This window comes from Arvicola amphibius, chromosome X (assembly GCF_903992535.2).
Source record: "Arvicola amphibius chromosome X, mArvAmp1.2, whole genome shotgun sequence".
In the NCBI taxonomy this organism is placed as follows: Eukaryota; Metazoa; Chordata; class Mammalia; order Rodentia; family Cricetidae; genus Arvicola; species Arvicola amphibius.
The window spans coordinates 117686619-117700481 of NC_052065.1; the positions used below are offsets into that span (position 1 = coordinate 117686619).

Genomic DNA, 13863 nt, shown 5'->3' on the forward strand with positions numbered 1-13863 from the left:
CATAGGAAAGGCATATATAATAGAAATAAAAAGGCTATAAACACTTTCTATGTAACAAGCAACCCAAATACATTAACATAACAAGCAAAAAATATATTCTACATTCAAAAGCAGTGACTCTAAACCTAACTGAACATCACAGTCTCCATTGGATTGCTGTCCTCTGTTCTAAATTTGGGGATTAGGAGGTCTTCAGAAGAGCCCGTGAGGTCCTGTCTTCCTGGTGGTCCTGATCAGGTCCCACTCTTAAAACCAAAGCAGTAGGATATAAAAGGTAGGGGTCGTGGCCTTGCTCCTCTTGGGCAAGGGAAGAATCTAGGTGTCTACTTGGGCCTTAATGTGCTTGTGGGTCCATGCTCACTCAGACAGAAGCAGGAGCAGCACCTTTGCGGCAAATGAGAAAGAAGCTGCGGTGAAGGAAATCCAGCTTTCAGAAAACATAACGGATGAGATGAAGAATTCCTCTGGTGCAGAATCTCAGTAGTGCTGTGGCTGGTGCTGCTGCTTCTGATGAAGAGTTGAGGAGAGTAGTTGAGGAGCTGGCACTGGAGCCAAGAAGGAAAGCAGACACCTTAACCAAGCCAGGGACCTAGAACTACAGAGGGCTGCAGCCAATAAGCAGTTAACCAGAGAGCTAGCCAACTTCTGTGGACATAAAATGTTTTCTTCTCTCTTCACTCCAGGTGCCACCATTTAGAAAGCTGGGAGGGGACAGGGATACCAAACCATTTCAAACAGTCAGCGAGATAAAAAGCACCAGGCTGGGCTAACAGTGCTAAGGTAGATTCTCCTGAACCTTTGATTATCTGGATGTGAGCTTTTTCCTTCTGATTATGTAAGAGCTTTTTCATTATAACTGATTATGGTGATCATGCAAGAATGAACATTGAAACAAGAGAAAATGTACCTTTCAGTAGAATGTTTATGACTGCAGGAAAAAATAAGGCACTTTTATCAATATAAAGCCAAGCCTGGCTTATACATCTTCTGTAGAGAATACTGAAAACTTCACTATCAATAAGTCTATTTTCTGACAAAAAGCATAAAAAACACAGTTCCAGTCTTGTATGAGAGAACACTCGTTAGCATCAGTGGTAATTATGGAATTAATATGGTTAGAGTTACAAAGGTGATTTCTCTGTAAATGTTTGTTGAGATGTTGGTCTTGGGCTAATTATCTGTTCTTCTCAATCCAGTTTAAGTGAGTAAAGCTTTCGGATAGATAGGTACTATGAGACATATGTCCCTCATATGACTCCTATGATGTTTTAGAAGCCTGAGATTCCTTCGCCAAGAGCTCTTCGAAGATCTCATTATGCATGTAAAAGAAGACATACCCAGTGGAAAGCCTAGCCTTCTGTATATGCTCCTCTTGTATTCTTGTCACCTGTGGATCACTATAAGTGAACCAATTCTTCTTCCTGAAGTCAAAGGCATCATTGATATAGTGGCCTCCGTGGGGGCTGTTCCCAATATGACTGATAATATTAATGAGCCTGTAATAATTGTCTTCTTTTGGCTCAGCCGTTTGGGGTTCCACCTTGCCTTTTAGCTTTGTCTTCTTACCTAAGTTCTTACTGGAGTCTAGTGAATCCTGTAACTTCAGATTGCCACTCTGGGTATGGGACTCGGCAGGTTTACTGACGTAACCTATTTGTTCCTGGGAGCTTGGTTTTGGATGGCTCTGAGTAACTGCCTCTCGGGAGGTCTGTTTATCATTTCTCTCTTCATAACATTTCTGGACCTGTTGGTACTTTGGGGATCTTTCTGGAATTCTGCAATCATTATCTTTAGTAGCCTCACTGAAGCTACCAGAATCTAACTCACTAAATGTACATGCTTTCTCGTCTTTCTCAGGTTTTTCTGTCTTGTTTGTCAATTCTGACCCAATTACATTTTGTGTGGCACCCTTTCCGTGATCTTCCTGCTGCCCTTTCCCACTAAACACGTTAGAGACTCTCCTTACATTTTGTGCTTCGGACTCCTTGTTTGAACTGGTGTTTACAGTTGGGAAATCCTTGGATCCTGAGGTCATCTTTGAATTATATGACACTTTGAGTATTTCAGAACCCAACTCTTGAAGGGGTTTTAGTAAGTCAAAATCCTTAACACGTGCATTTTGGCTAAGGGGCTCAGGTGGCTTTGTGTTTTCGTTGCAATGATAAGACAGCTTTAAAATTTTGGAAATAATGACATGTTGCTCATCCTTCTTCACTACCTGTGACTCACTAAAGGTATAGCGCTTCAGGTGGATAATAATAACCCTGGGTAGGCGGCCAAACTTATGCACTGCCATAGATTTGTTGTGCATACACCTTTCACATCTATGTTCAAGCTCTTCTGCTTTAAAAAAAAGATCAAAACTGGATTGAATAGACAAGTTGAGGCCTTTCAATCCTTGAGGAATGCTGATGGAGAGATAACTACCCGGTTCTTTCCTGTAAATAACCAGGCCACAAGCTTTACAAAAAATAGATCTCATCAACTCAAATTCGAAATTATTGGCAACAGGACAAAAAGGTATTTTGTCGATAATAGCATGGTTAGCAAAAATCTGTCTAAGTAAATTATTTCTCCCAGATTTATTTTCAGCTTGCCACAATATGGTTAAGTTTTGAACAGTTTCCTTCAACTGAACTAAACAGAGACTTAAAAACTCATGCGCGTCATTCTGCCTGTCAGCAGAGAATATCTCTCCAAATTGTGGAAGGGCTTTTGTAAAATTTATAAGTAACTTCTCCCTAGTTTTTGCATTGTAAATATCTTTCAAAACAAGCAGTTGCATCAAGCGCATGTTAAAATCATCTCTGGGAGGTCTAATCCATGGGAAACCCTGATTGAACAACTCATTAACAAACAGTGGAACTGAGCATAGTGACTGTAATACTACGTTTATATAACAGGTATTTCCCACATTAGGCAGGCCTTGCCATGTTTTCTCTGGGTACAGTAAGAGTGTCTTTATATACTCATGCCACTCTATGCCTTTCTCCATACAGCATGGTTCCAACAGAAATGGCGAAAATAATTTTGTGATGAGATCATGAATATCACGAACACTCAAATCAGATTCTTCAGGATTCTTGGTCTCAGATGAAAAGCCAAATCCTGGTTTACTCTTTTCTGCCTCTCTTAAATTCCTTTCTTTTTCTTTATTATCATGTACAGACACTACTGACTTTGCCTCAGATTCCTTACTGCTGCCCTGTAGGATGTTCTCTGTTTCCTTCTTTTTTGAATTAGGTGAGGATCTTTTCTTCTTTACAAGTTGTTTTTCTAAGACCCCTACGCCATTAGGTGTGGTTGATGAGGATGAAGACAAAGGCAACTCATCAACCACTGATCCTCCACTTTTTTTGGCTGATTTGAAGCACTTACTGCTTTGTTCTGCATGAACTTCCCGTGGTAAAGAGACACCTAACTTCTGGGTGCTTGTGCTAGGACCACCAGATCGCTCCTTATCGTTTCTCCAGAATGCCCGAAGATTTCTTTGATAAACTTTGTCTAGGAATTTCTTCAGTTGTCTGGCGTATACAGTGGTTAGTTTCTCAACAAACAAGAAGTCGTTATTTTTAAAAGTTAAATTTAGGTAATTCTGGTCCTCACCATAGGTTCTAAGGACCACACTTTTAATATTATTGTTTAGCTGCAAAGCTTTAATCTTCCCAGTGCTAAAATAGAGCAGAAGTTTAGCTTCCCATTTTCCCATTACTGTTTCAATGAATGCAGTTCTTGGCTTAGACATTCCTGCCTTTGCACACCACATTTGGATTTGAGCATGTATCAATACGGAATCCATACTCATTTTCTTAGCACGTTACCTAAGGAGACAACAAGGAAATAGCATATTACTTTTTATACACAATGACTATTTCTAATATTGGCTCTATATTAAAAATTCTTCATGTTTTGAGTATCTAGCCCTTTAGTGATTAACCAACACCTTTTCTTAAAGATTTATTTATTTATTATGTATACAACATTTCTTCCCTGTATACTTGCATGCCAGAAGAGGGCACCAGATCTCACTATAGATGGTTGTGAGCCACCATGTGGTTGCTGGGAATTGAACCCAGGGCCTCTGGAAGAACAGTCAGTGCTCTTAACCTCTGAGCCATCTCTCCAGCCCCTAACCAATACCTTTTGAGAGAAATCTATGGTTGTAAGAGAACAGAAATCTTGATTATCAGTGCAAGGCCGTAATTGAAAAATATACAAGAAAAAGTACTTTCAGATATGACAGAAATGTTCATATAAAACCAAAAGCCCATTCCTATACACTAAATCTCCTTTCCACCACAAAATTAGACTTTATTCTGATTAATTTCACCTTTTCAATGGAAATCATGAAACCTTTAGAAAACTTTTAAGACACATCTAAAAGGTGTACTCAAGAGTATCTTGGGTATATATGTAGACAACCAAAATAAATGTTTAAGCAAATAGGAGCGCTAAGTAGCTCTTACCCCAAAGGCAGATGACTATCCATGATGTATAGAGGAATGCGTATATGGGATACTCAGAGGAAATCCAGCTACCTCATTCCAAATCCAGTTATATCACCCTTCTTCTGATGGAGGAGAGTTATCTGTCTATGTTACTTTCATTGGTTAATTAATAAAGAAAACTGCCTTGGCCCTTTAAGAGAACAGAAAATTAGGTAGGCGGAATAGACAGAAGAGAATTCTGGGAGAGGTGGGGAGACGCTTCAGGCAGTCGCCATAGTGAGTCTCCATGCTTCTCCTCTCCGAGATGGACGCAGGTTAAGATCTCTCCTGGTAAGCGATCCACCTCGTGGTGCTACACAGATTACTAAATATGGGTTAAAGCAAGATATGAGAATTAGCCAATAAGAGGCTGAAACTATGGGCCAGGCAGTGTTTTAAAAGAATACAGTTTCCGTGTAATTATTTCGGGTGTAAAGCTAGCCAGCGGCCCGGGTGGCGGGACCCAGCCCCGCCACCCGCTTTGTTCTACAGATTGGCGCTCCAACGTGGTGACTAAATCCACTTAACAACCTGAGAGGGCTTTAAATAAAGGAGAGAGAGAGTTTAACACAGCTTTTTGCTGTTTGCCTGGACGTGCCGTAGAGAGATTTCCTGTTTCGGCAATAGCGGCAGAGAAAAAGCTGAGTCATTTTAAAACGCCTGCTGTGCTGCCAGTGCAAACTCTGGTTATAAAGCATTTTAGTGGCTTTTATGGCCTGGATATCTGTGTTCCCACTTGGGATAGGAAGGAGAGTGCGCTGAGACCGGGCCAATGGCTCCCTGCTCCCTGCCTGCACCTGGGCAGATGGCAGAATCAGACTTAGGCGATTGGGAGAGCATGGCGGATTTCTGCCGCCATACACAGAGATGTTTCCAGGCTGCACGGTGCTCTGCACGTCAGATTTGGCTGTAACTTGGATGAAAAGAGTTTCTGTGCTGCACCTTCAGTCTCAGAATTAAACTGCTGAGTGCGGCTCCAATGTGGACTGCTGTGTACCTGGAACTGTGTGTGGCTCAGGGGCACCAAATGACTGAGGCAGGAGCGGCTCTGGCTCTGCTCCGCCATGCTGAACTGTGCTGACCTCAGGCAGGAACTATCTATTGTAATTACCATGATAACAGCGCAGTTAAGGTTTAGACTGGGCTGGAAACAGGCGGTACCATATTACCTCTACGTGGCTCAACTTAAGTTTTTAAGAAGTGCTTAACCTTTTAAGAAGTGCTCCTGGATAGTAAAAAAAATTACAGATTCACAATAGGACAGATTCAGACATAGAAGGCCTTTAAATGGCTCACAATGTTGGATGAATATACATAGGCTTGAGAGAGAAAAAAAATAAATATATAGAGAATAAAGTTAATGCCTTAAAAAAGGGTAAAGTCTTTAAAGAGACAGAATAAAGTAAAGTGATAGAGTAAAAATAAGCCACATAAAAATGGAAAATTCACAGAGAGTCTGGATTATGTATTTTATTGTGTTTTCTTTGAAATTTTTGACTGTAAAGGAGCTAAGTATAGAGAGACATTTCATTATATGGGCTGCCAGTCTAGACCAGAATAGACATCTTAACGGTATGACTTCAGGATTTGGATCTAAGAACATGATGCTTTGGAAAAGAGTTTCTTCTTTTGTTTTCACAGAGGATGAGACTCTGTGGATTGCTTCTATTCCAATATGGTATGATAGACCACGCCCTCCTGAAAGGTTGCTGTGAACACCCTCAAAAAATTACTTTGCTCAACTGCTGACTGAGATGAACCTGGCAGACAGGTTATACCATGAAAGACCTAAATAACAACGCCCCCATTCAGCAGGAAGCAGTTTGGAGAGAAAAAACTGTGCCCATTTTCCCAAATATTGTTTATAAATGTTCTTTTACATTTAAAGGGGGAGATGATATAGATATGAATAATTTGCATTGGTATGGATTTTTTTTAAACATTTATTTATTTATTATGTATACAATATTCTGTCTGTGTGTATGCCTGCAGGCCAGAAGAGGGCACCAGACCTCATTACAGATGGTTGTGAGCCACCATGTGGTTGCTGGGAATTGAACTCAGGACCTTTGGAAGAGCAGGCAATGCTCTTAACCTCTGAGCCATCTCTCCAGCCCCCTTGGTATGGATTTTAAGGTCAATTTGTTATATGTATATGTATTTCTGATCTTGATTATGGTATCGTAATTGTGTAGTTCATTTAAAAATGTAATGTATAATTAGGAAATATAGGTTGTTAATGGATAATCATTGATAATAGTTAAGCTTGTAGTCATGTTATTAGATTTTCTAGATATGTAGAGATATATTTCAGTTAGATAGACATTCTTCATATCTTTCAAAGACTGCAGAATATGGCATATTTAATGTTTTAATAACTTAGGGTTTTTCATGACAATGAGACACGTCTGCTCCTGGCAGCACCAATCTACTTCGAGAGGAAGATGGGCATCGAAGAAGCTACTTATGGAGTTTGTTAGCCATTTTGGCAAGAAACTGCTCTTGCCTAGACTGTTGCATAAACTGGACATAAAGAACCAGCAGAGAGAGGACTGCTGAACTTGCCTAAAGGTGAGATGTTCCTTCTGGGTTCCTGATTCATTAAAGAGTCTGCGAGACGTTCTGCAGGACACAGGAGAAAGTGACTGAACTGTCTTTGGAATTTCCTGCTTCATGGAAATGTCTGCTGGACACTATGGGCCTGAAGGCTGAAGATGGATGCCCCAACGGTACAGAGGAACTTTGGGTGACTGTCCAGACAGTGAGTTGTCTCTGTCATTTCTAGAGTTTGAAAGTTGCATATGACTTGTTTACTTAGGTAATATTATATCCTTCTGGAGTCTTTGATGGAGTTGAAGAATAAATAGATAGTTATAGCTTTCCTTAGTTATGATAAAAGATAAAATAGATTTAAATATTGTAACTGTAATACTTGCTTGATAACTGTTTTGTTACATGTAATTTTGCTATGTTAAAGTTGAAGCCTTTCTTTTTTGTTTAAACAGAAAAAGGGGAAAGCCAGGCGGCGGTGGCGCACGCCTTTAATCCCAGCACTCGGGAGGCAGAGGCAGGAGGATCTCTGAGTTCGAGGCCAGCCTGGTCTACAAGAGCTAGTTCCAGGACAGGCTCTAGAAACTACAGGGAAACCCTGTCTCGAAAAACCAAAAAAGAAAAAAAAAACCAGAAAAAGGGGAAATGATGGAGGAGAGTTATCTATCTATGTTACTTTCATTGGTTAATTAATAAAGAAAACTGCCTTGGCCCTTTAAGAGAACAGAAAATTAGGTAGGCGGAATAGACAGAAGAGAATTCTGGGAGAGGTGGGGAGACGCTTCAGGCAGTCGCCATAGTGAGTCGCCATGATTCTCCTCTCCGAGATGGACGCAGGTTAAGATCTCTCCTGGTAAGCGATCCACCTCGTGGTGCTACACAGATTACTAAATATGGGTTAAAGCAAGATATGAGAATTAGCCAATAAGAGGCTGAAACTATGGGCCAGGCAGTGTTTTAAAAGAATACAGTTTCCGTGTAATTATTTCGGGTGTAAAGCTAGCCGGTGGCCGGGTGGCGGGACGCAGCCCCTCCGCTTCTTTCTACATTCTTCCACTTAGCATTGAGGAATCACCATATTTTATCTTTCATTGAAAAAGTTGAATAACAACTTCATAACCATCAAATATAAAGATGGATGATTTCTGTAGCCAGCTCTGCCATTTCACCCAAGTTAGTTCTTTATACTCAAACCCACTGTGGAAACTCGAGCCTAGCTCTGTGTTAGAGCACTGTTTTCAATGCAGAAAGTACCCAGGTCAATCCTGAGAAGCCAAAATAAATCTACAAAAATATCCAAGAAGCATCAGATGTATTTAATTACTGAAAATTAGAATTTTCCAAGTAATCTGGAGAAAAAATTCGAATTAATGATATCAGTTGGCAGTACAAATATTTGCATCACGAAGAATGTTTACGAATTCACTGGAAATTGTGTTTTTTCCTAAATAGTTAATATTCCCCTTTAGTCTGGAATATATTGTTAGCTAACTCAGCATGCTGTCCTTATGAATACCAAGGTAAAGCTTCTGCTTAATGCATGCTCAAATGAACAAAAATTAATTGGTAGTGCATAATTAAGTTTGTGTTATGTGCTCAATGAAGGAGTTGTGCCCATCCATATAATAAAAGGCCATTTGCACAAAAGTGAAAGAATGACTGTATCTGCCATGGTGGAAATGGATCCAGAAAAAGATTCGGGCACAGCAGCAAATTCAACTTCTCTAGATTTTTTTTTTTGGTGGGGGGGTGCTGGTTGGGAAGTTCAAGACAGGGTTTCTCTATGTAGCCATAGTTGTCCTTGAAATCACTTCACAGACCAGGTTGACCTTGAACACACAGCTCTACCTGCCTCTGCTTTCTGAGTGCTGCAACTAAAGATGTACACCACCAGGCCTGACTTCATGTTCTCTAAAGTACGTACAGTTCACTACCATACTGTGCATGTTAAGTTAGGCTTTAAAGAATTTTCTCTCCACAATTCTTAATTGCTCTTCATTTTGTTTAAACATTCAACAGAACCTGTAACGTAAGAATTACTTCCCATCCACATTTAGATTTCTACCAGACCAATCTGTGTGCACACATGCTCACACACACACACACACATGCATGTACACACACACACACACACACACACACAATGTGTGACCAGGCATGAACAAGTGCAAGTTTCAGTCAGCCTGATCTATGAGGGAAACAATGTCCTCCCAAAATTTGATGTCTTTTCTTTCTAATGATAGTGAAATAATCTAACATCCGCTTGGTACTTCTACTCTCTGTATTCAAGACCAGTTAGGAGCCTGGCATAGTGTCACAGATCTTTAATCACAGCAGTGGGGAGGCAGAGGCAGTTTGATCTCCGAGTCTGAGGATGGCCTGGTCTACATAAGTTCCAGAACAGCCAGGACTACATGGAGAGACCCTGTCTAAAAAGAAAAAAAAAGAGAGAGAATAAAAAATAGGTATGGTTATGTTGGCGGGTGGTCTATAGAATTAACCAGGCTAGCTCTAATATAAAATATTCTTTAATAAAAGAAAGAAGGAGAACTTACAAAAGCCAAGGTTCCAGCCAAGAGCACAAGAGAAACAAAGAGGAAGCGGGAAGCACACCCGCAAGTTTTATAAGTAAATCTTAGCCTAAGGGGAACACACCCCACAAACAAGGTGATTGGCTGAGGTTCCCCTACATGCTTATAAACTTGAGTCTGCATTTTTCAACTATTTCCTTGAAGTTTGACATACATTTCATTCCCAAATAAAGGAAACTTCCTTAAGCTCACTGAGTGTGATAAGCAAAGACCAAGGACCACCTATGCTGACAAAAGGTGAGCTGTGGCTGGGTGGTGGTGGCACATGCCTTTAATCCCAGCACTCGGGAAGCAGAGGCAGGCGGATCTCTGTGAGTTCGAGACCAGCCTGGTCTACAAGAGCTAGTTCCAGGACAGGCTCCAAAGCTACACAGAGAAACCCTGTCTCGAAAAACAGAAAGAAAAAAAGAGGAAGGAAGGAAGGAAGGAAGGAAGGAAGGAAGGAAGGAAGGAAGGAAGGAAGGAAGGAAGGAAGGAAGGAAGGAACAAACGAACGAAAGAACGAAGGAAGGAAGGTGAGCTGTGTAAAAGCTGTTACTTCTCCAGCACATTCTAAACTTCAAGCTACTTCTTCATTCCATCTCATTACTCAAAGCTGTTGAAGCTTCCTTTGGATGTGTTTAAAAGATCTTAAAGTAAAGAGTATTGATTCTCTAAGAACCACTATGTGAGTATTCCATGCAGCTGAAAGCAAGCTTCACTACAGTGATAATTCTCTTCCCAGCTATCCTTAAACTAGCATAAAAGTCTACAATGATAACTACATTTCAAAGTTATGAAAATGTACGAGCTTTTATCTCATTTTCCACAAACTCAAATATCTCAGGTTTGATGGATCTGATATTAGCACAATATATTAGACTAGCTGACACTTTCAAAACATACCAGAAACTCAAAAAATGCACTACTTCTGTCATACTTGGAGGAATGGCCTATGATATCAAGAATTTGGCCATGGGCTTAAAAAAAATTCCAGTAGAGATGTCTGCATCACGGTTAATTTACTAGTTTACCACACATTGGTCTTTCTTTCTTCAGGTATTTATTGAGCTATGCCCCACATTATGATATCCTCAGCAAATATTCATTGTTGGATGCTACAACCAGTTCTCTAAGAACACAAAGAATGCAAATATTCAAAGTACATGAACAATTTTACACAAGTCAGAACTGAAGATTAGTTTCCTATGAGAAAAAAGGATCTAGGGAGAACCTTTTTTTGGTGCTATTTATAGGACTTGATACATACCCATGTAGGAAAGTGTGTGTGTGTGTGTGTGTGTGTGTGTGTGAGAGAGAGAGAGAGAGAGAGAGAGAGAGAGAGAGAGACAGAGAGACAGAGAGACAGAGAGAGAGACAGAGAGAGCAAAAGACAGACAGAATATCTTCCTGTGTTGAAATTTCTCAGGCTCCACCTCAAGTCCACAATGTGACTGTGTTGGACTCACCTTTACAGAATGCTTAAGTAAGTAAACCGTCCTCAATGCCTACAAAGCCCAAGAATCCCAAAGGCCAAGTTATTAATTTTACATTAAGGTAATTTAATAGGATTCGTGCTGCTGTGGCAATATTTATCCACTCTATGCTGTATTTACATTTTCTAACATTCATGTTTCCATTGTTTTGAGAGAAAGAAAAACTTGAAAATAAATGCCTATATATATTTTAAATACAAACTCCTCATCCCAAAGAGTTCATTATAATAGAGTAGTAAAAAGAAGGTGAAGAAGATAAGGTTCAGCAGGTAAGGGTGCTTGGTACCAAGATTGATGGCCTAAGCTATAACCCTGGGATCCACATGGTAGGGGAGAAAGAATTCTCCCCAAAAAGTGTGTGCGTCTCTGTGTGTATGTGTGTGTGTGTGTGTGTGTATGTGTGTGTGTATGTGTGTGTGTATGTGTGTGTCTGTGTGTGTGTATGTGTGTGTCTGTGTGTGTGTGTGTGTCTCTGTGTGTGTGTGTGTTTGTAAAGAGAAAGGAACTGGATAGAATTGTTTTCTTTCAAATGTTCTGGTAAAGTGGTTCTGTTTTAAGATAAAAACAACTATATTCTGATACCCAGGGATTAGAAGCCAAGCAGCAGCTTATGCCTGTAACTGTGTAAGTGCAGCACTTCGGTGACTGAGGCAGGAGAATGCCGCATGCTCAAGGCCATTACGTAGTTGAAACTACATAGCCAGTTTCAACCGAGTCTCAAAAGCTCCACAATTAAAAAGGAGGGAGTCACAAATTCTAGAAGGTCACTTCCACACAGTAAGTATGAAAAAGTACTACTTGTTAGTTCTTCTTCAGTGTCGTAACTGTGAACATCTGGAATATTAGCTCACTAAGTTAAGGTTAATTGTGTGGAAGTTGGTATGGCAGAAATAGTAAGTTAGGTTTTAATTAATTAATTAATTAATTATTTCCAGCCTGATCAGTTTCCCTTCTCCCCTCCTCGCCTCCCAGTCTTTCCCCTCCCTTCTCCCCCATCCATTCTTGCTCCTTTCTCTTCACAAAGAACAGACCTCCCATGTATATCAGCCCAGCCAAGGCCTATCAAGTTACAGCAGGAAGACTAGGTACCTCCTCTCCTACTAAGGCTGGCAAGACCACCTAGTGTGAGGAGCAGGGTCCCAAAACTGTAACAGAGTGAAAGACAGCCGCTACTTTCACTGTGAGGAGTCCCACAAGAAGACCAAGCTACACAACTGTAACTTCTATGCAGAGGGCTTAGTCCAGTCCCATGCAGGCTCCCTGGTTGTCAGTTCTGTCTCTGTGAGCTCCTATGAGCCCAGGTTAGTTGTTTCTATGAGTTTCCTTGTGGTGTCCTTGACCCTTCTGGCTTTTACAATCTTTCCTTCCCCTCTTCCACAGGATTCCCTGTGGTCCACCTAATGTTTTGCTGTAGCCCTCTGCATCTATATCGATTAATAGCTATGTGAAGCCTCTCTGATGACAAGCAGGAGGGATCAGGTGGAAGGAGTACAGAGGGAAAGAGGACTGAGAGAGACAACTGGAATCAGGGAACATTTGTGGGACAGCTAGAGACCTAGTGCAATGCAAACTCCCAGGAATCTCTGAGAGTGACTCCTAGCAATGGGAGGTATGGAGCCTGAACCGGCCAAGGAAATACTTCCCCTGGAGGGACTGGGACCCTAACCCAGCCACATAACCTTAGACCTACAATTTGCCCTGCCCACAAGATGTGCTAGAGTAAAGGTGGCACAGAAATTATGTGAGTGGCCAACCAATGACTGGTCCGACTTGAGACCCATGCCATGACAGGGATCCCAACTCTGACACTGCCTGAAGGGCCAACACCCAGAGGCTGGACAGCCCAGAGACCAGGATAGAACCAAACAGGGCTGGCAATGAAAAAAGAAGCCCATGAAACGATGCCTAACGATATTTGATGGAGGAGGGTCATCTATCTAGGTGTTACTTTCATTGGTTAATAAAGAAAACTGCTTGGCCTGATAGGTCAGAACAGGTAGGCGGAGAAGACAGAACAGAATGCTGGGAAGAAGGCAGTGAGGCAGATGCTTCAGGCAGATGCCATGCCTCTCCTCTCCGAGACAGACGCAGGTTAAGATCTCTCCTGGTAAGCCACCCCTCATGGTGCTACACAGATTACTAAATATGGGTTAATCAAAATGTGAGAATTAGCCAATAAGAGGCTGAAACTAATGGGCCAGGCAGTGTTTAAATGAATACAGTTTCCGTGTAATTATTTCGGGTAAAGCTAGCTGGGTGGCAGGACACAGCCCGCCGCTCCCATCACAACAGATATTCTGCTATACTCATAGACTGTTGCCTAGCCCAACTGTCATTACAGATGGTAAATTTGTTTTTTGTTTGTTTGTTTGTTTATTTTTTGAGACAGGGTTTTCCTGCCTAATAGTCCTAGCTGTCCAGAAACTAGCTCTTGTAGACCAGGCTGGCCTCGAACTCAAAGGGATTCACCTGCCTCTGCCTCCTGAATGCTAAGATTAAAGGCGTGCACCACCACCGCCCAGCAGATGGTACGTTTTAATTTCCTTTAATTATTTTATTTGGTATGCTGGGAACTGAACTCACACACAGAGCTCACACATGCCAAGCATGTGCTCCATAACTGAGATATACTCCCAGCCCTCAGAACATTCAGAAAACATTTGCGATGAGAGGCAAAAGATATAGCTAGTATATGTTAAGAAGCCCTGCATAATTAGCTCACTGGATAAAAATTATGAAGGATCTAAAAGGTAGTGACCT

General features: G+C 41.2%; 1 protein-coding gene across 1 annotated transcript; it reads right to left on the reverse strand.

The window, feature by feature from the left end:
* Positions 1 to 1258: 1258 nt before the first annotated feature.
* Usp26 (ubiquitin specific peptidase 26) lies at positions 1259 to 3799 on the reverse strand. The gene is made up of 2 exons (XM_038315651.1): positions 1804 to 3799; positions 1259 to 1767 (listed from the first exon to the last, which is right to left on the reverse strand). The coding sequence occupies exons 1-2, from the start codon at positions 3797 to 3799 to the stop codon at positions 1259 to 1261; spliced, it is 2505 nt and encodes an 834-aa protein (XP_038171579.1).
* Between the last annotated feature and the right edge of the window lie 10064 nt (positions 3800 to 13863).

Coding starts and splice junctions, on each gene's coding strand:
- Usp26 (XM_038315651.1), bottom strand. CDS start 3,799: ATGGATTCCGTATTGATACATGCTCAAATCCAAATGTGGTGTGCAAAG. Junction 1,768..1,803: donor GTTAGATTCTGGTAGCTTCA/GTGAGGCTACTA, acceptor GCAGAATTCCAG/AAAGATCCCCAAAGTACCAA.